Here is a 21,739-nt window from a genome sequence, read left to right as displayed (position 1 = left end):
TGCAGACAACATTGAAGAAAATTTAATAGCATTGATGCTTCCAACAACTTCAGATGTTCAAAAAGAAGGGCAACGCTCAATAGGTAAGTTCATGATTAGTAGTGAAGTACCAGAAACTGCCACTAGAGAAGGCAAGGGTGTCACTATTACCAACCTGGGCAGTCAGCACATGTTTGATCACCATCTCTGTTCTAGAATGAATATACAAACTCTCTAATGAAAACCTCCTTAGTGCCCACCGGTTCATCTACCACAGCTAAAAGAGGCAAAGGCGACGGCAGCACGGAGAAAATTGCCATCATGCTGGTTCATGGTAACATGGCATCGCCTGATGCTTCCAGCATTTGCACCTCCGTCTCATTGGTGCTCACCTTGGAACTGTGTGGAGCCCTAGGATCACCTACATGCAACAGACAAGAGGTCAATAATCAACAAAGGAAATAGAAATCATGGTATTGGATGAAGAACCCCATTTAAGCACGCGACTTCAATAAAACACCCAACTGACATTATTCCCGATACATACAGGGAGTGTACTTGTACAGAGTGCAAACATCCTCCAATGATGCGCATAACCAAACAAATCAGCTCACAAAAAGTGGTATAGACATCCGCATATAAAAGTAAAATACACCTAATGAATGGCCTTTCTTCTTCCTTACTTGGCAAGATTAAACAAATTATGTTTGCCACATTGAGCCTCATTACCTTTCCTCCAGTATAATACCAAAAGATAAATACATGCCCTTGGATGCAATGAAACGAAAAAATGATGCATCTTTGTGCTTCCCCCCCTCACTTCATGGTTAATACCTCAAACTTGTAGCTATCTATGAAGTGCTCAGAAATAAATAAAAATCTGTAGTCATTAGCTCCATCACCTTAACTAGACCAATAATAGCTGACCTTCTCAAGCCTGGTAAATTGTTTATGGGTTTCAAGAACAACTAAACTATTGGCATTTCGACCAAAAAAATAAAAAACTATGGGCACAAACAGTTGCACAACAGCATGAGTTATGATGGTTGTTCCTCTTCTATTCTCTAAAGCTTTTTCCAAACAATAAAAGGGGTAACACCTCAAAACCTTACTTGGCTTTTCTCCATTTGCCCAAGGCTACTCAACAGAAAGCCAATATAGAATCCAAAGCAGATCCTATAGTTTGGAAGTATTTTTTTAGGTCAAGCCCTAATTTTTGAAGTTGAGCTTCTTGATGAAACACGAAATTGCATTCTCATTTTCACTTTAAAATGTCATATTTTAGCAATGCCTTGTTTAAACTGCGTTCTGAACGTTATGCGCACCTCAAAGAACTGACTTACCTACTATAGAAAGAATAGCCAGTCCCATGTCTCAGTAGGCACTCTAAACCAACAAAACAATGTTACCAAACACTTCTCATCATTCCACCTGATTTGTGCCTCCTTATTCCGCTCTACTCTATTGAATCTTTGGGCATTATTGGTGAACTACTCACGCTAGGGAGCTGCTCATGGTTATTTAGGATATATTATCGCATATGTATCTGGCTACATTCCACCTGATAGGCTACTAAATGTGAATACAAATCAGAGCAAACATGAAACATGAACTAAGAAGCAAGAATCCATACCAAAAGCACGACGCAACCCCTTCACAGCATCAAAGTTCTTGTATGTATAGCCAACGAAGCTTAGATCTTTGGGTGTCAAAAGCAGCTGGAACTCATGAAAGACAAGTTTAACAGAAAATTCAGGAGATGGAAATAACTACAGGCAAGACTGCAGAGGGTCATAAAAAATAACACAAAAGGTGTTTGTTTAGGCAGTCAAACCTTTCGGGAGGGTCCTGATCCAGTTCTTGAAGATGTTGGATGATCCAACTAATTCAACATCCAAAAAGCAAGTAATTATTATAGAATATAATGACTTATAAAACAGATGTAGTAAAGAAATCTCTAATAATCGATAATAATGAAACTTGAAAAAGAAAATGCCGAAAACGTGGAAGGAGTTTAGCAGCACTAGTAAAATTAAATAAAATGCAACAAGGTAATTCTGCCGGTAGTCTTCATAAATTACCAAACAGGAGTTATCTTAAGCTGAAAGTACTCTCGGTGACATTAAAAGAAACAGTTCAGTCTTTACTTCGTCAAATTTCATGAAGTTCTGAGTGTCAAGCTCTCCATTGACCTCTGGTTTGAATGCTGCCTCCATTTCATAAAGTTTATCCCACTGGACAGAGCTGAACCAAGGATGAGCCTAGTACAATGAAACTTGCTTAGAGAGAGTAAGTGACAACCAAAAGACTGATCAATTCAGATAATTACTTTGATTTGCTCTGCTCCTCCAGAACCTAGCCTATGCTCAGCATCACAAAGCAACCGACAAATGAGATCCTTTGCTGCAGGGGACAATCTTGCATCTTCCGGAAATTTCAATTGATTTCTCCAATTAACAATCTGACAACATTGGCAAAATGTGTAAGAAAAATCTGTCCTAGCATTCCCTCCTTTTTTTGGGGCCACCTCCTCACTTTCCCTCCTTGATGTTCCACATAAGTGAATGTGAGCATTACAAATTCACGATAGAGAAGGTTTTAGATATCATGAGTTGGTTATTAACAACTAATTAACCCAGTATTTCTCACCTGATCCTTCTTTTGCAAGGGAATGATGAAAGACTAGCAAGTATCATACAAGTATCTAAACATCAGATAGCCAAATGATAGAAGCTCAGTATCGCAAAAAATTACCTTTCTGCATGTAGTTAGTGGATCATCTGAGTAGAAAGGTGGATATCCAACAAGCATTTCATACATAATTGCTCCAAGTGACCACCTGAAACCCAAGAAAGGTTAAATAAATAGGGACCAGATATCAAAACACAAATGGAACGAGGAAGGATGCAATGAAATTCCACATTTATCAAGAAACAATTAATCTGACTGGAAACATAATTAAGAGACAAGAAACCCTTGGCATGTGCAAGTCATAATTTGGAATATAACCTGGTTACCTGAAAGTGAATGTATTGCGGAAGAACAAATGCAGAGATATAAAAATTAACTATTGTGACATGACAACAATATGAAGTCAACATTCATGTCATAATGAAACTTCATTTAAAAAAAAAAAAAAAAAAAGGCCAGCGATGGATGAGCACAATACTTACCAGTCGCACTCCATGCCATATCCTTTCTTCAGTAGTACCTCTGGAGCAATATAATCTGGTGTTCCAACTGTTGAAAAAGCCTTCAAAACAAGATGGTAAAAAGCATTAGAGTTTTCATGACAATTTTCATGAAAAGTCTAGATCAAACCTGTGTGTGCATGTGCGTACATGCGTCCTCAGGAACACAGTAACTGCATTACTTCTAATGAATTGATTTGAAAAGCATGAAACATCAAGTTTACAAGAAAACACTTCTGTTTCTTCTGAACAAAAGCAGTAGGGAAAAATAAAAGCAAGATGGTTTAAGAGAATGGTTAATTATTATTCATGTTCTTAAGGACCAAAATGGAAAAGCATCACTCTAGGGGTGCGCATAACAAAATTTCTAGAATAGAGAAATTGATTTCTGGAACATAAATTGATTTCTGGCCAATTTCTGAAATAGAAATTGAGAAGTTAAAATTTTTAGCTTATGATTTATTCTTCAAATCTATTTCTGGAATAGATTTCTATTCCAGAAATAGAAAAATTAAATTGCGTTACTAAACAGATTTCTGTTCCAAAACTGTTCTGGAGAACAGAGAAACAAAGAAATAGAGAAGTAAAATTTTATCATGCGCACCCTAGGTGATTGGAACTTATTCCGTCTTTGCCAATATGTTCTGTAAACGTTCTATACAGGTCAATAATATGAACATTACCATTGGTTTTCCTTGGAACCATGATCTGACTTGCAATTGGTCAATAATTAGAAGAAACACACATATGAAAATGAAAGAAAAAGAAATAGATTTTCAAAGTTGCATGCTGTCAAATTTTAAGGGGATACCTTACATTCAAAAAATGAATATTCAAGGTAATATCCCTACCAAAGTCCTCCTGTTCATCTGCCAATGCTGAAGCTGTTCATGAGGGCTCCTCCAGCTCCTCCCGTAGTTTGTACCAGTTGAACAATGATCAACATCCATTGGCTCTGCCAATTCTTCATCTTCCATCATCTTATTTTCATGAATAGCAGATAAAGTTGTACAATCAAGAGGCTTGCAAAGGCCAAAATCAGAGAGCTTCATGTGACCATTTTTGTCGAGGAGAAGGTTGTCAGGTTTGATATCTCTAAAACAAAAAAAATGTGAACAAGTGAGAAAAGATAGCCCTTCAAACTCAAACCAGACAGCTCTCAAACTGTGGAAGTGCAATTCAATTTATGATGTTGTCTCTGTTTTCTAACCTGTGCACGTAGTTATGTTTATGAATGGATTCTATTGCCAGAACACTTTGAGCTATGTAAAATCTGGCCACGTCTTCGGATAATGTGTCTTCCCTAATAAGCAAGGTCATCATATCTCCACCAGGCAGATATTCCATAATCAAATATAAGTACTCTGCATCCTGAAATGAGTAGTACAGTTTTACAATGAATTGGCTGGCAACTTCGGCCAGCAAGTTCCGCTCTGCTCTCACATGCTCCACCTACAATTATCATTATATCAGTATTTTTTTTTTTTCATTATATCAGTACTTCAGCAGTGTAAAAACTTGAAGAATGGAACCTCAGACAGACATGATAGAGTCACAAAGGCAGTATGTTAGAAAAGATGTCAAACCCAGAAAGATAGCTAAATAGGTGGCCAATCATTTTTAAAAATCAGGTGCGTAAGTTCCAGCATAGTAGTTTGATAAACTACTGATTGACATATGCAAACTAAGTTAAAAGATCATTGGGTAGGCAAACAATTGAAACACAAATAATTTAAAATATACAAGGAGCTCAAAGAAAAAATTTCTGGAATCAGTTCCCAAAATGCGAAAGCTTCTTCTTGCATAGAACATAATACAGTTTCTCACGTGCTCATGAGTATTGACCTATTTCCATATGCACCCAGAGTCATTCTTAGTGAGGAATGGTCACTAGCTGGTCTGTGAGTCATGACATGTTACAAGAGACATTGAATTACTAGCATAAGGATCTAGCAGCTTATATATCCATTATGCAACTTAATCCCATGGAAATTCACTTCAGGCTGCCTTTATATGCGGTGGTACCTTAAAAATCTGTCAATTTTATGGGTGACATTTGCAGCAAAGAAAAAGTGGCAAAAACATGGTGGCAACGCAAAGCTCCAAGGCCTAGTAAATGAATTTGACATGTGCTTTTTTTTTCTTTTTTCTTTTTTTGTGTATGTTCTAATCTAACTCTCAACTCACTCTCTAACTTTTGCTCTTTCTTTTTGCAGAGCATAGGAGTCAAACCCCACACTTGAAACTAATCATCCCCACCCCCAACCCCCTTGAGAAGTTGGGGACTCAAAACTCCCCATCCATCTCTCCCTTCCCATGTGGGAAGGACGGCCACTGGAGTAGCCACTAGTGGTGAATTTGACGTGTGCTTAACAAGTAATAAAACAGCAGACAGTTTGATTCTAAGACACTCATTTGGAGGCAAGGCCACATGTTAGTTTTAGCTAGTGACATGCCCATAAGACTTTATCAGGAATATTATCGAACATGTATAAACCGTATTATACTTAAGTAGCTCATGCAAACAAATCATTAACAGTAGAACAGTAAGCCATACCACACTTACATCAACAGTTAAAATGTCTCATCTCACCTGCCCCCTCTTAAGCATTTCGGATTTCTTTAACTTCTTCATTGCATATATATTGCCAGACTTCTTCTCCCGACATAATCGCACCTGAAATCGAGAAAGTACACAAAACATGGTTCAGCTCCCAATGCATGAGGAGACATTCAAAGAAGGATAAAGATGCAGATAAATATTCATTGATTGACTTATCTTACCTCGCCGAAAGCTCCCCTTCCAATTATTGCCAAAAGCTCAAAATCATCCACGCAGATTTTGTTCCTTTTGAGTCGCATATATTCTGTCTCTTTCCGCTCCAAATCTTTTATCAGATTGATTTGCACTTCCTTGGGAACATCTGAACAGGCTAATTTTCTTTCCAACACCCATCTCCTGCCATATAAACATGTAAATTAGGCACTTTTTATGCATCTTGAATCAGGATTCCCCCAACATGCAATGATCACACTCATAATAGCACAGGTTAATCCCCCAAAAGAATACTTGAGATCGACGACCGAAAACTGATGACATCCACTCGCGCATCACACCACGAACTCATGCCTAACGATGCAGACTTTGAGTCTCATGCAAAGTACGGAAAAAGGATAAGGATAGAGATGCTTTGATTACGATTATGAACATGACTGACAAAAGAAAAGAAAAAAGGGAGATATTCTACAAGAAACTCAAATAGACCATTTTCTCTTTACCAAAAATCTTCTCAAAAGACGCCTCAATAAGCTGCACAAACACAAATCGAATGCTCTCCACTTTCACTAGATAGGTCCAGTAGCAGTGATAAAAAGCAGACCTAAAGATTTGGCAAAATAATATGATTAACCTGACAACCCATGATATCATCAGTAGAGGAAAAAAATCAGTCTTTCTTAAGTTCCTATAAGATAATAATTATTCATCCTGCGCATCTCGGCATACCCTAAACTAAACCAAAATCGGTAAGAGCTTTAAAGATCGAACCATCAAGACAATTCATTTAAGCCCAAAAAATCTAGTACTCAAACTGGGTTTTCTCCAGTTTCCTACATTTTCTCAACAACCAAACAGATCATAACCAAAACAATGAATCAAACGAACTGAATCTAATTCCGTCAACTGTTTTCCAAGTTAGAGATACACGGTAGACTCGCTGTACACGAACTTTCCTCAACTCAATTCTTCACCCGAGCAAAATCATAATCCAAGATTTTCGACTTTTCCAGCTACCCTCGTTTATTTTATACATTCTCCCCGCAACCGAACAGAGCATCAACCAAGAAAAGAAGAACCTACGAACTATCACGCTTGTTTCCCCCTTTCTCGAGCATTACCTTTCTTTCCGTTCTTGAATGTTCTTCATCTGGGTCCTGTAATGGTTCTCTATGTACTGCTTCGCGGCAGCCACCTTCTCCATGGTCAAGCTCGAGCCCAGCACTTCCTCTCCGCCGTTCCCGCCGTTCTCGCCCTCCTCCTCCACTATGTCCTCCATGATCTCCTTCTTCACAGGCATAAAAATCGTACCTTTCCGGCAAAAGTACAATCTTTACTAGATTTCACTCGTGCCCTTTTGCTGATGAGCTCTCAATCCGCATAAAATCCTCCCTACCCACTCCCCTATATATGCTTTTTAGCTTTTCATGGTCTGACAAGAGCTCCCTCCCAGTCCCCCTCTCTCTCTCTCTCTCTCTCTCTCTCTCTCTAAAGTGTGACCACTTTCCTGTTGCTTCAAAAGGAAGAGAGATGAATGCCCTCACAGTAGATTCTTAAGTGTACATCTTAATTGCGACAACTCGGGGAAGATGATATGATGCAAGAAGGGGAAGAGGGTTTAAAGAGCAACCCAAGATCAATCCACAGGCCAACTCACATCCTCCCTCTTTCCTTGTTTTTTTTTCCCTTCTCTGCTGCAGATGTCCAACTCAGAATGTTGAAGCGCCCCCTCTCCCACATTATTTATCTCCTCCAGCACCACCTTTTTCTTTTTTTTATTCCTTTTTCCCCCATTTTTTAAATACTGTCCAGATTTGTTTATTGTCTCCTGAAAAAGTGGGAAGAGAAAAAAAGGGAAAAAAAGAAGAAAACAGAGCATTTCTTGTCAGCTGTCTGGCATCCTCTCATGCTTTAAGGCGACTCAATTTGACCCTCAATCCACCGCAAACTGAACTGGCAATGTTTGCATCGGAAACTTTTGAGGGGGATGCTTTCTAGATTTTTTTTGTCCCCAGGCACGAATATTCAGTTTTATAATAATAGTGACTGAGATACATTTATATTTTTTAATGTCAATAATTGGTATAATCTCTGAAACACTCAAAGGCGACAATAGTTGTCTTCAAATTACCAAAAAATATAATATATATTTCTTTCCTTGAGAAAGGTAGGCATTAATCACAAAAAACCGTTTTTATTAGGATTTTATTTAAGAGTATATTAACAGGCCAGTAGACGTACGAGGACAGAAAAATGGGTTTTATTATGTTAAACAATTTCAATGTTTATAATCTTTGGTAAATTTGAAAAGCTAAATTTCAAATGATGCAGTCAAAAAGGTTTAAAAACAAAAGCCAAAAAAAGCACTTACCCTATAACAATTCTCGACAAGCAAGCTAACTCGTATATGATAAATAAAGCTGACTAATAATGTGCCGATTCCATATTGGATGCTCAAATAAGCCAATCATACCTAACGCGAGTCTCCCTTATTTCAACACTCAATTATAAAAAAGAACTTTAAAAAATCGGTAAGATTTGTCTGAGCATATCTTAGCATTTCTCAAAAGCCAAAACAAAAAAAGAAGGAAAATATCTTTAAATTTTCAGATGAGGTGTCTTTCTTTCTTTGTAGTTGCTGCTTACATTTCATTAATCAACTAAAGATTCAAGATTGGCTCAATTATCGTTGTCCCACTTTTGGGCCCCGCAAAAAGAGAAAAAGGATGGGGCGTCGGCGACTGGGTCCACGCGCGGTTAGGTGGTGGGCCTCTTTTGGGGGAAGGCGGGAGTCGCAGTCAGGATCCTGAACTTTCACCCCATTCTCAGCACCCGGACTGCGACGTGTCAATCCCTCCATGTACTAGTTTCCCCTCGCCCTGCTCTCCCCCCACGCGCCAGAGCCGGCGTTTGATGCTCAAATTCCATAATGGCTGCACTTCTCAGCTCCGAAGTTCGTTTAGGCATATGCAAATACCATGTGACAAATTCTTTTTTATAGCTCTGGGGGAGATGCAATTACATTTTTAAAGGCTTTTAGGTTAAAGTAGGTTGAGAGTTACTTTGAGGTTTGAGTATTTTTGAGGATGCGAATAGACTTTTTTTTATTTTTCGGCTTTACCCTTTTTATAGTTTCATAAAAATGGATATGTTCTTGAAAATCCTAATGTTGCGGATGAAGGCCTTAGTCATCGGCAAGTGGCTAGCAAGGCTAGCGGGACTAGATCTAGCCACCTACCACCGATCTAGCTCGCCAGTAACTTGAGTTCCACCAATAAAACAAGAAAAAAAAATTTATCAAATGTTTTTTTCTTTCCAAACAATATTTAAGTTAAAGTTACATTCTAACATCTTTTAACACTTTGCCAAACATTATTTACATTTAGAAAAATAAAAAAAAAAACCCCTTTTTTGCCTAAAATCCATTGCATGTTCCCAAAGGATTTCCCCCAAAACATCTCCAAAGGCAAGAATATTCTTAAGACGAACAAATAGTGAACTAGATCATCATATACTCAAATGTATATGTTTGATTTGGGATAAGCGCAAAGAAAATTGAGATATGTGAGGTTTTTGCATATGAAGATTGACACAAATTAATAGACTAACTCGTCGCTTCGCGTCGATTTCGAAGTTCCAATCGGCTTTTAAATTCGAAGCTAGGCCTAGTTGGGATGAATGCGTCAGAGGGGAGGGTGGAATTTCATAGTCTACTGTGTTAGCTTATGCAGCATGGGTCATGTGTGCTCGAGGTGTTGCATTTTGCAATCAACGTCACAAGGCCCTTCTTCCAATAGGCAATGTGCCCTATTAAAATTAATTGATTCCCAGCAAGATTTGCTCTGCTTGTCTAATCAATGACACATTGCACACCATACGCATGGTGCTAAATGAGGGGCGCAAATGCCATTACCTTTGCATGGGGGACCCATAATCTAACCTATCAATCGTGTATATGATTCGAGTGCCAATTGATTATTGATTTGAACTACTCAATCGCACCACACCTTTTCACTGATATTTCATTGGTCAGTTGAAATTGCACTACCCACCCCACCGGGTGCAAATCCACAGTCCCCAATTATAGTCCCCTCAGCCTATCCACGAGCACGAGATGACAATATATGGGGTTCGCTATAGTTTCATCTGTACTAGATGAAAATCTAAAATCTAATCCTCCCTTGTCTCTTCGACAATCCTGTCATCTCTGCTGCCCGAGTTACCGCAACCTCCGTTTTTCCTTGTCACCTTATCGTTGCAGTAATGCCCAAAGGGTAAGTTCCATTTTCCTACTTTTGTCCTAGCAATCTTGTCCCTCTGTATTTTTCCCTCTGTTTCTGAAACTCTCTGTCTGTGCTCATTGGTGTTGCTGTTGGCTGAGCTTGGTGCGATGTCAAGCTCTTCCCGGGCCAAAGACGATACTGCTTTAAATCTAGCGACGACCATGGCTTGTCCATGGCTTCAAGTCTCGAGGATGAGGCTGAGATTTTACCAAGGAAAACTAGCTGTCAAGATGAGAAACAACTGTGAGCTTAAAAGAAAATAAAAAGGAAAGGAAAGGCGAGGAGTCAGCCTCAACTTGGATGCACGGGGAGGTAGAGCAAATAAAAAGACTATGGAAGGTGATTAAGAGTGCATTTGGTAATTATTCCATTCTCGGGAATAATTTTTGCTCATAAATAATTTTTTCTAATTCTGTTATCTAGATGAGTTTCTGAGTATTTGAAAGCATTTGATCTTTAAATTCTTTTGTGACTTAAAATTTCTTTAATTTTTAATAATTTTATTATATTTTTCTTTTTTTTCCTTTTCTTCTTCTTCTTATCGACCATGGTCAAGGCTGTAATCGATTAAAGGAAGAAGAAGAAGGAGGAGGAGAAGAAAATGAAAAATTAAAATAAAAGAGAAAAAAAAGAAAATGATTTGGTTGATCAAGATTATTAGTATTTTTGCTATTAGCATCAATATTTTGCTCGTTATCAATAAAAATTAGTACATGTTTGGTTTTTCTGGAACGAATCTAATGATCCTCTGCCACAATTTCTTCGTTTTCTCCCTCTGTTGTTCCAAATCGTTTATTAATTTGTATGACCGTGAAGGAACTTTTTTTACTTATTTCTTTTATTCCAATAGATTTTTTTTTTTTCTTTTCGTCTTGGGCTCGGTTATAACTGGTTGAAGAAAATTTTCAAAATTTTTATTTGATCTGAATTCTTCCTTGTTCGGTTTTTGGAAATGGAAATAAAGAAAGTTTGATTCTTGACTTGTTTAGGGGAACAAAGAAGTAATTTTTTTTTTTTTTGGTAACTTTTTGATTCTATTCCAAATATATTCATAAGAATAAATTTCTTTTCGAGAATAAAAGTTACCAAAATGATTTTTGTTCCTTTTTTTTTTTTTTGTTTAGTGGAACAAAAGAATAGAATTAAGCACAATTTGACACGTTACCAAACATGCCCTAAATAGCTTGGATGCACAACAATTGGTTGTCCTATTTATGGTTGCAGATTCATTGATGGCAATGGTTAGGGAGGCACAAAAGATTAGACTTAGAAGTGGCTAGGGGGATTTGAATTAAGTATGATGCAAATTAGAATTGAGTAGACACTTGTCACGATCTCAAAATGGATACAATAGATGGATCCACAATAGAACAATAGATATGCATCCCCTACTCAAATGCACCATACTATACTTCAATTATTTTATTGGTTGAAAGCGCATTACCTGTCATGTGTGGCAATATTGATGTGTAATTAATTCTCCAATAGAGTGGAATTATTTTGATAAGCTAATCATATTGAGATAAGATAGCGGTACATATTTTATCCTTAACACTAAGCTACATCAGCCTATTTTCTTCTTCTTAACAAACGTCGCAATTATGAGAATTGGCTAGAGATATACATCTCACAACTTTTTGTATGTAGTCATGTTGAAGAGTTGGTAAGGCATAATAAATCTTATTCTCGAACAAGAATCTCTCCAATTAATAATCTATTATTATGTCTATCATTTTATAGACCGATACACGAGAAGAAATCCACAGCAAACGGTGTAGCCTGGCAAGAACAATTTAATTCTCAGTCTCATTAAAATCCATATATTGTAATATTCTCAATAATTAATTCTTTACATATATAATGAACAGCGCCATTTAATAATAATATCTTTGTCCTTCCCAAAAAATCTTAAATTGGACATCCATCGTGGCTGGGCGTCGAGGACAAAAAACCAAAGGAAAGCCGCGGGACCCACTGGCTCCTGCTTCACTAAATTTCATGCGACACGTTGTGGGCCCCAAAGTGCATGGTCGGTTTGAAGCTACTTGGATTCCTCTCCTATTTAATTCCCTGTCTTCTGACATTTGCTGTGTTTCTTTCTTTTTTTATTTTCTTCTATTTATTCCTCATGCAACGAAAAAAAAATGAAATAAAATTAAATGGAAAAAAAAGGCCTTCCCATTCCCACTATCAATAAATAACACGGGCTAATATAAGACATGAGGCAGTTCATAATTATATAATGTGGTTAGGTTCCCTTTTCTTTAAATTTTTTTTCGAGATCTGTTGTTCTGCATGGACAAACTGTAATGTTATTCATTAAATAATACATGGGTTTTCGACAAGCATGTGATATTTATGATGCGACAGGGACCACGCCGGATTTTGATCAGTCATTGGTCAAAATATTGATTAAAATTCATTTTTCTTTACATATTCAAGTTGTAAGGTTTATAAATCTTTGTTACTTCCAATTTTTCTGTAAAGAAGTGAAGATTGACTTTATTATATTTCTATGTACGTGGGTTTTTGATGAAATTGAGTGCTAATTCTGTTCACAAGTTCATTCGATGGTTGTAGAAAAGACAAAGACGTTACAATTGAACTCGAACTTATTTTCTTTTTCTCTATTGTGATTGAACGGGAAGACGCAATCGAGTAGAATATCATGCAAAAAGTAGATAATAGGCCAAAAGTCGAGTGGTTCATAAACAACATGGAATTAGCTTTCAATATTCAATCCTATTGTAATTAATAAAATGAAGAAAGCTTTAGAGTATATTTGATAACCATTATGTTTTAGAGAATAATTTATACTCATGAATAATTTTTCTGATTGTGTTCCCTAGACGGGTTTCTGAGTATTTAAATAAGTTTAGTAATTATTTAAAATTTCTATTCCCCAGAATAAAAATGCGTTTGGTATGACTTTTAATTTTTTTATGATGTAGTTCCTTTAATTTTTAAATAATTTTATTAAAATTTTCTTTTCTTTTTCTTCTCTTCTTCTTCCTCTAGCTAGTTGCCACAAACTCTTGTCTAGTTGATCACTGACCATATGGTTGGCGATTGGCTAGAGGAAAGAAAAGAGGAAAAAAAAAAGAGAGAAGAAAATGAGGAAAGGAAAAGAGAAGGAAAAAGAAAATGGCCTAGGCTTGATTCTAGAGTCGTTCCCACGAATAAAGAAGTAACTTTTCTTATTTCTTTATTCTATTCCAAATCTATTCCTAGGAATAAAAAAGTTATCAAATAGAATTTTGTTATGTTTTTATCCCGGAGAACAAAAGAATAGAATTATGTATAGTTTGGCACGTTATTAAATAGACTCTTATCAACAAAGATTTCATGTTTTTGGCTTTTATATATTTGTTTTTTTTTTTAAAGGTTTTGCACATTTCTTGGCGCTTCAGCTAAGGATAGAGTGCGATGTGGTTTAATCATCTGAGAAATTCCTGTTAATTAAAAAAACCATAAGGCCATGAAGAAAGTTAATCATTGCAAATCCAGAAAGGTGCGCTTAAACTTGAAGGTGAAACTTTGGAAGCCAAAACCTTCGAAAGACACATCTCGTTGAAGCAGAGGAGGGCAAAAAGGTGGGTGCTGAATCGAAGTGAGAAGAAAGCATCACTCAAGAATAGCCTGTCTTTCTTTCATATGGCCAAAGCAATTGAAGATGGATTATGTTTGGAGAAAGGTATTTTCATGATAGAGTTGCCGCAACTTTACTAGAGTACCACGATCGCTGTATTGTGTGGCATCTAAAATTGATCGTGGTGATTTTAGGTTTTTCATGATTCGTGCATGTGCTCGTAACAATTTATTTCGTGACTAATTCTTTGAAAGACAGATTTTGAAACAAAAGAAGGTGAGATGACACGTATTTATTGGATTAATCGAGAATTGACTTAATGTCTTTTAAAATGTCTTCCATTTTCAAAAATGGAAAGGTTTTAGATTGAAGTCTTGGAAGAATCACATCCTTAACGTATGAAGAGTGCAAAGGCCAACAGATTCTCATGCAAGTGACCATAAAGTTTGCAGGAGTGACCAATGACCATGTACCATGAGCCAAGTGAACCTGAGCTTGATCCATCATGCATTATTCAAATGTTTTTGTTTAGGGTTAATACTTAAAAAAATCCCAAATTAGTACACTTGTGACAAATTTACCAAAAACTATTTTTTTGACCATGAAAAACCTCAAACCGGTACACCTGTGACAAATTTACTCCGACTAACTATAAAAAATCATAAACTGATACATTTATGACAAATTTACCCCAAATTAATTTATTCGATCACAAAAAACTCCAAACTGGTAAATTTGTGACTAATATACCCTCCAAAAAATTATATTAATACCACAAAAAAATCACAAAAATTATAAACTATGACAAACAGAGTGTAAAATCCCAAATTGATATACCGATCAATTATTACGTGTTAATTAACTTTATAATTTAACAATAAAATTTAACTAAAACTAACAAAGGATAAATTTATCACGAGTGTACCATTTTAGGGTAAATTTGTCAAAGGTATACCAGGTTTGGAGTTTTTGGTGGTCAAAAAAATAATTTGGGGTAAATTTGTCACAGTGTACTTAGGTTGGGATTTTTCAGGTATTAACCCTTTTGTTTAATGTATTTCTCTTTTCCGATATCGAGGAAACCATCTTTAAATAAGTAAATTTTAAGCCTATCAAGCACCTTACCATCGTCCCAAATGACATAAAACGCGAGCCAAGACTCTACTGGGCGGTCCAAAAGTAGAATTATTAGCATCTCGTGGCACAGGAAATTAACCTGCCGGGTCGTGAGCCTGATTTACATGGACAAATCCGTTGATTAATCGCTAAGCTAACCGGGTCCAAGTATATTTCTCTGTTGGCTTTTGACCAAAGAATCATCTTTTTCACTTCGACAAAAATGGAAACTGAGGCTGTCCGCTGTGTGACAGCAAAGCCTGCTCCGATCCTCCTATAAGTTTCAAGAATCAACAAAGCATAAAGGGGAGTTCGAGGTGTAATTCGCTTTGCTATAAGTAGAAGCAAAGTCCTCAGACAGCATTCATGCGACACGATGGGACGAGAAAAGAGCTTGGCTCCCATAATTAGAAGGTCGCTAGGGTTTCTGAAGATCATTGGTTTCATAGGACTCATCGCTGTCGCGGCAAGAGTGAAATCCGAGGATGCATTTGGAGAGCCGGCGTACGGGATTCTGTGCATAAGCGAATGCCCGACATGCCCCACCATCTGCTCGCCGCCGCCGCCTCCGCCATCGTCCAAGTCATATCCCACTCTTCCTCCCTCTCCGCTATTACCGTTGCCATTGCCGTCGCCGCCACTTTCTCACTCTCCGCCTCCATATGTCTACACTAACCCGCCATTGCCTCCACCGCATTCATTGCCTCCGCCACCTACGTCGTCACCGACGCTGCCGACGCCACAGGCACCCGAAATGTATCCCGTATGGGGTCCTCCCCCTTTGCCGCCGCCTCAGCCACCCAATATATATCCCGTGTGGGGTGCTCCCCCTTCGCCGCCTTACAAGTCCGATAAGCCCCCGCCGCCGCCGTCAAAGCCGTACTCCCCTATAATTTCATCACACACTAATGTCTCCTCTCCTTTCTACTATTACTATTCCGAAAATGCTGCTTTCAAATCTTCTCTTCCTGCCTACTCATGTACCTTGTTGCTCCTCCATGTTCTTCTCCCTTTCCGGCCCTTTTGACAGGTTGGAGGTTCTTTTAGGGGGGGTGAAATCGTCTCTGTAATTATATGGCATATTGCTTTCATAATTTTCAGCTTCTTTTACAATACGGGTGAGATGGATATTTTTTTCTGTACGTGTGGATTACGAATGAGCAGTATGTAAAGTACTACATTTTGATGGATGTTTTTCTGATTTATTCCAATGACTGCCGTGTTGAATGGAGAAGAAGTTGCTTCTGCGACTGGCAATCGGGCACTGAGAGATGTCAAGAAATGATGGCTAGGGAAACTCACATCGTGCATGTATTCGCGTTAACTTTGGATGACAAATTTGCTAGATATCAATTACCAAAAGGAAGTTGTAATTTCTCTTGCGCATCACGGCGCTTTATGTGAAAGTTGAGATAGAATATATTTAAACGCGACTGGTTATATGGGTCAAAGGCGATCGTTTCGAAGTGTGAGCTGGAGTCGTCTGCTGAGGGAAGCTCCGTTGCCGACGAGTGGCTTGTTCGCTCTGCACGACCCCTTTTCAACGAGACTTGACATGACCGAGGAAGCACAAACCGATGAGCTTCAACTAGAATTTGTGACAAAAATCCATGCGATAAGTCCATTGAGACCTAAAACTTTCAAAAAGTGCGATTAAGTTCTAAAACTTATTATGAAAGTATAATCGAATTTTAAAACTTTAAAAAGTACAATCGAGTCCTAAAACTTTTAATGATAGTGAAATAAGTCCTAAAACTTTCAAAAAGTGTAATCAACTTGAGGACTTGATTAAACTATTTTGACAAGTTTTAGGACTTAGTTGCATTTTTGAAAGTTTTAAAATTCAATTGCACTTTTATGATAAGTTTTAGAACTTAATTACACATTTTGAATATTTTAAAACTCAATTATACCTTTGTGTGACAAATTTTAGGACTTTTCATACATTCATCCCATTTTAATACGAGTCCAAAAAACGAGCTAGACAACTTGTACAAGAGTTCCAAACCCAAAAAGAAAAAGAAAAAAAGAAGAACAAGAATTGACAGGCCCAACTGGGACTATGTGTTGGGCCAATTAAACAAGAGTCGACAGGTCTAACTGGGCCTCCAAGGTGGGCCAAAGCCCAATTTTGAGCCCACGTGAGAGTCGCCAGAAGAGGCCCATGAACGGGAGCCCATCTAACTCCTCCCAGCCTCAACCATGGCGACCAGAACCAGCAAGGCCACGGGACATCTCAGACCGGTTCGTCGCAGAGGAAGAAAGCTTCAGATCCATCGTCAATGGAAGCTCGAGCCTGAGCTGGTTCAGTCCGCCCGCCGGATCGCCGTCCTCGCGCGCTAGATCCCCGTCGACGGGACCTCCCTCGATTCCGAACCGCATCGTCCGAATCCCGATCCGCCGGAGCTCCGAGGAAAACCCGGGGCACAATGGAGCCGGACAACGGGGAGGAGGCGGAGGCGGTGGCGGGCCTCCTCCTCCCGCTCGCCTCCGCGGCGCAGCAGCCGTACGTCTCCGAGCTCCTCTCCTTCACCCTCGACCGCCTCCACAAGGTGCCGTCTCGAATGATGACGATGATGATGATGATGGCGATCTCCGGCCCGTTCGGCGCCGGACGCGGTCGTTTTTGATCCGCGGAAGCGGCTGATTCGTCGTGTGTGCTCGAAACTGCAGGAACCGGAGCTGCTCCGGGTGGATGCGGAGCGGATTCAGAGGCAAATGCAGGAAGTCGCGGTCGGCAATTACAGGGCCTTCATCGCGGCCGCCGACGCGTTGCTCGCGATCCGGGAAGAAGTTTCGTCTATCGACAAGCATCTCGAGTCTCTCGTAATTCTCGCTTTCTTCTGTTGATTTAGCTTCGAGTGCTGTCGAGAATTGTGCTCTATGTGCTGTGGTGACGCACGCCTGCTTCTGCACTTTCTGTTGTTTCAAATTTCAATACTTGCTCGCATCCGAAGTTTTGCATTTTTGTGGAGAAATCGAATTTTGACCAGTATGGTGAATGGTCGTTGGGGATGATGGTGTTCTATCTGTTTGCAGATAAGTGAGATACCAAAGCTCACTTCCGGTTGCACTGAATTTGTTGAATCTGGTGAACAAATTTTGGAGAAGAGGAAGATGAATCAGACTTTGCTTGGCAATCACAGTACATTGCTTGACTTACTCGAAATTCCTCAACTCATGGACACGTATGTGTTTGCCAAATTTATAAGTCAATCATTGGTTTGATCTCATTGTATGTGTCTCATGGGACATTTGGCGAACCGCTTGATATGTTGTCATTTAAATGGCTTGTTTGTTCTCTGGCTATATGAGCTTTGTTAGGTTGTCATAGAGTAAAGAGTTGTCTGCATGCTGTTTCAGTTTGATCCAGTTGATTGATATGTAGATCAAAGAATTTTGAACTTATTTGTGAAGGACATGCACTACAACCTATGGTCTTTTGTCATTTTGAGTATCTGGTGATAGGCATTTGAAAAATTGAACATGATCAGTCTTATTAGAATAATTAAAGCATCTAAGTTGGAGGTCTAGAAGGTTTGATTGGAGACTACTGCATAGTAGGATGCTATCCCAGACTATTGCCGAGAGAATTGCTGGATAGCTTAGACCAACAAAGAATTCCTCATTTCTTAAAAGCAAGGGGTCTGACATCTTAACCTTTTGGAATGGGAAGTATTTGTTGGGTATTCAATAAATTTGCAATCTGAAGACAATTTAGCCTTGCCTTCTGTGATAGCATTGGAGCTCTTCCTTTGCATGGCTTCTCTTTGGAGGGTAGTAATTACAAATTTTCTGAGGAAAGTATATGCGGATATGTGAACATTAATGATATGCCGGGAAGCACCATGAGAGAAGAAAATGAAAAAAGAAAATACCCTCTATTTTAAATCTTTTTCTCCTTTCCCTTCTCACAAAAGTTTTAATTTTTTTCAAAACTTTCCACTAAAATTTTCATATCCTTCATTTTCCGCCATTTCCCAAGCAGAGAATTACTGGCCCTTGAGTGGCTTGCCCTGAGAAAATGTTATACCTCGCCCCTTGACTAATTAGTCTTTGATAGCCACTGACTCTAAACATGCTGCAGATGTGTGAGGAATGGAAACTATGATGAAGCTCTTGATTTAGAAGCATTTGTCTGCAAACTTTCAACGATGCACCCCAAGTGAGTTTCTCTGATCACTTTGCTGTGAGTCATGCCTTAAGTATCACTTTTATCTAATTAGCTTGCTGTGGCTTTGTGCTTCTGTCCAAGATTACCTGTGATTCAATCATTGGCAGCTGAGGTTAAGCAAACCACTCAGTCTCTTCTTTCACAGCTCCTACTGAAACTCAAGTCAAATATTCAGGTAACCTTGCCTATTTGGTATTGAGCATATCTTGCTTCACCTGGATATCTATGCATGGATTTAGCATTCTGAATTTGATTTTACCCATTTTCCTTGACAGTTACCTGAATGCCTCCGGATTATTGGATATCTACGCCGAATAGGAGTTTTTAGTGAATATGAAATGCGGTTGCAGGTAAAACCTGTTCTGCATTTATTACGATGGGATCATTTCATGTTGCATTTAGATTTTTCATGACGTCTAAAGTTTCACAAGGGGCATGTCAAACTCAGTAGATGAAATATAGTGGTTCTATTAATTCTGTTTTGCATGTTAGACAATTTACTTATATCTCACTTCTCTCTCTCTTCTTTCTTTCTTTCTTTCTTTCTTTCTTGTATTTCAGTTCTTACGATGTAGAGAGGCTTGGCTTACTGGGATTCTCGAGGACTTGGACCAGAGAAGCCCTTATGAGTACTTAAAAGGCATGATAAACTGTCATAGGATGCATCTTTTGATGTGGTTAATCAATATCGGGCAATATTCGCTGACGATACGTCAGGAAGTGAAGAAAACTACGATGGTGGCCTCCTTTTAACTGGGCAATGCATCAGATTACCTCGCATCTCAAAACTTTGAAAGTCATGCTACCCAAAATAACTGAAGGAGGTTCTCTATCAAATATATTGGATCAATGCATGGTGAGATATATGGTAGTTTGGTTTTATATGCATGGGCTGGCAATTCTTTATTTATTTTGTTGATAATTCTCTTACATACCTTTGTTATTTGCCTAAAAAGATAAGTAACACAAAGAACTGATCATGAATGGTGAATTCTAGTTCTCTGCTATTCTTGATGATCTCGTGCAAATAGTCAAGTTCTATTGCATCCCAAGTTGATGATATGTTTACTTTTGCTGCAGTACTGTGCTATGGGCCTTGGCTGGGTTGGGCTCGACTTTCGAGGCTTACTTCCATCACTGTTTGAAGAGTAAAATATATCTCATCTTTGTTTCCTGCTGCTTATTGGCTTTTCAGTAGCTTCATGCAAAAGTTTGACTTTGGTCTACCATGCAGGGCGGTTCTTAATCTGTTCTCGAAAAATATGAGCACTGCAGTCGAAAATTTTCAGGTGCATGGATGAGTGTGATGTTTGCAAAACACACATTTAAATGTACTTATATGTTATTACTGGAGATATAGTGAAAGTATTAAGCGCAGTGATTCTCATCGTAGTTTTGTTGACCCAGTTGGTCCTGAATTCACATCGTTGGGTTCCTCTACCATCTGTTGGTTTTTCAGCCAACAGTGTCACAGAAGATGGTCAAGAGGATGTCACTCCTCCATCTCATCTGATGGAACATCCTCCTCTTGCTGTATTTGTCAATGGTGAGTGTATTTTTAGGATGGAAATATGTTTGGAGAATGTAAACAGATATTTGTAGAGGTATTCCGGGGTTTGTTGCCTGTGCTAACTTCTCGACTATGGTGGTTGTAGGTGTATCTGCGGCAATGAACGAACTACGCCTTGTGCCCCGATTAGCTTGAAGCATATCATTGCTCAAGAATTAATTAAGGGATTGCGAGAAGTGGCCGAGTCTCTATTAAGATATAATGCAACTCAGATACTGAGAGAAAACGAATCTAGCCTTTTTCTTTCCCTTTGCCGAGCATTTTTCGAGGTATTGACACTAGTGTTCATCCACCCCACTGTTCAAAAATTACTTTTGCACCTTTGGGATCTAATCTTCTTTCTTTTCCTTTTCAGGTTGTTTATCCTCATTGTGCCACTTGCTTCGGGCGATGTTATCCAGGGGGAGTGGCTCTTGTCATGGATGCGAAAGGATTGTGTGATGGACTCAGCCGTCTGTTAACAGTTTCTCCCGCAGTAGAAGTACCCAAAACCTCGACACCTGTTGTAGAAAGAACCACATCTGTGAATGGTGAATTACCCATTCTAGAGAATGGAGCTTCTTCACATTCCGAGGAGGCCCAGTCTAGCAACGTGGACGAAACAGAAAAAACAATTTTGGAGGCTGATCCAAAAGATGAATGAATAGATTGAGATCCGAGTCTCGTAAAAAAAGGTGCCTGTTGTTTTTGCAGTTCTATATTCTTTCCATTGTTTCAATATGGGTCTCACAAGTTATATGTGGTCATAGAATTAGACTTGTCCATATGTATTCAAAGCTTCTCTTTTTGCCATGATAGAAGAAATGTAGCGTGAGATGAGATTGCCTTATAGTGAACATGCAGCAACTTACAGGCAATTCATGGATTCCGTCTAGCCATATTCTCTCCTTTGTTAACGTCTCATTCAGTTTTGGATTGTTTACTGGACGATGCTGGTGGAAACCAGTAACCATAAATGTCTGAGGTAGCTGAAACTGAAGAAGTATTTGAAGCCTCGTATCAGATAAGCTTCGTCTGAACCGGTTTTACTAATATAACGGGAGATTGTTGAGTTTGATGTA

The 21,739-nt window shown here is 38.7% G+C and overlaps 2 protein-coding genes across 2 annotated transcripts; one reads left to right on the top strand and one right to left on the bottom strand.

Moving 5' to 3' along the window:
* Positions 1 to 7,374, bottom strand: LOC120291527 (serine/threonine-protein kinase tricornered). Its single transcript, XM_039309073.1, has 12 exons — positions 7,068 to 7,374; positions 5,955 to 6,129; positions 5,764 to 5,847; positions 4,381 to 4,622; positions 4,022 to 4,265; positions 3,153 to 3,232; positions 2,734 to 2,818; positions 2,309 to 2,440; positions 2,127 to 2,240; positions 1,814 to 1,861; positions 1,613 to 1,697; positions 1 to 400 (listed from the first exon to the last, which is right to left on the bottom strand). The coding sequence occupies exons 1-12, from the start codon at positions 7,244 to 7,246 to the stop codon at positions 309 to 311; spliced, it is 1,560 nt and encodes a 519-aa protein (XP_039165007.1). The 5' UTR covers positions 7,247 to 7,374; the 3' UTR covers positions 1 to 308.
* Positions 7,375 to 17,146: 9,772 nt separating this feature from the next.
* LOC104437863 (conserved oligomeric Golgi complex subunit 8) lies at positions 17,147 to 21,739 on the top strand. The gene is given in 15 exon segments (XM_039310550.1): positions 17,147 to 17,486; positions 17,608 to 17,760; positions 17,974 to 18,122; positions 19,022 to 19,099; positions 19,190 to 19,283; positions 19,384 to 19,458; positions 19,670 to 19,772; positions 19,775 to 19,852; positions 19,855 to 19,964; positions 20,189 to 20,256; positions 20,343 to 20,397; positions 20,516 to 20,654; positions 20,764 to 20,787; positions 20,790 to 20,947; positions 21,034 to 21,739. Coding segments are annotated over 15 exon segments (1,695 nt in total). The 5' UTR covers positions 17,147 to 17,363; the 3' UTR covers positions 21,322 to 21,739.

This window comes from Eucalyptus grandis, chromosome 3 (genome assembly GCF_016545825.1).
Source record: "Eucalyptus grandis isolate ANBG69807.140 chromosome 3, ASM1654582v1, whole genome shotgun sequence".
NCBI classification, from domain to species: Eukaryota; Viridiplantae; Streptophyta; class Magnoliopsida; order Myrtales; family Myrtaceae; genus Eucalyptus; species Eucalyptus grandis.
This window is presented reverse-complemented; position numbering and strand designations above follow the sequence as displayed.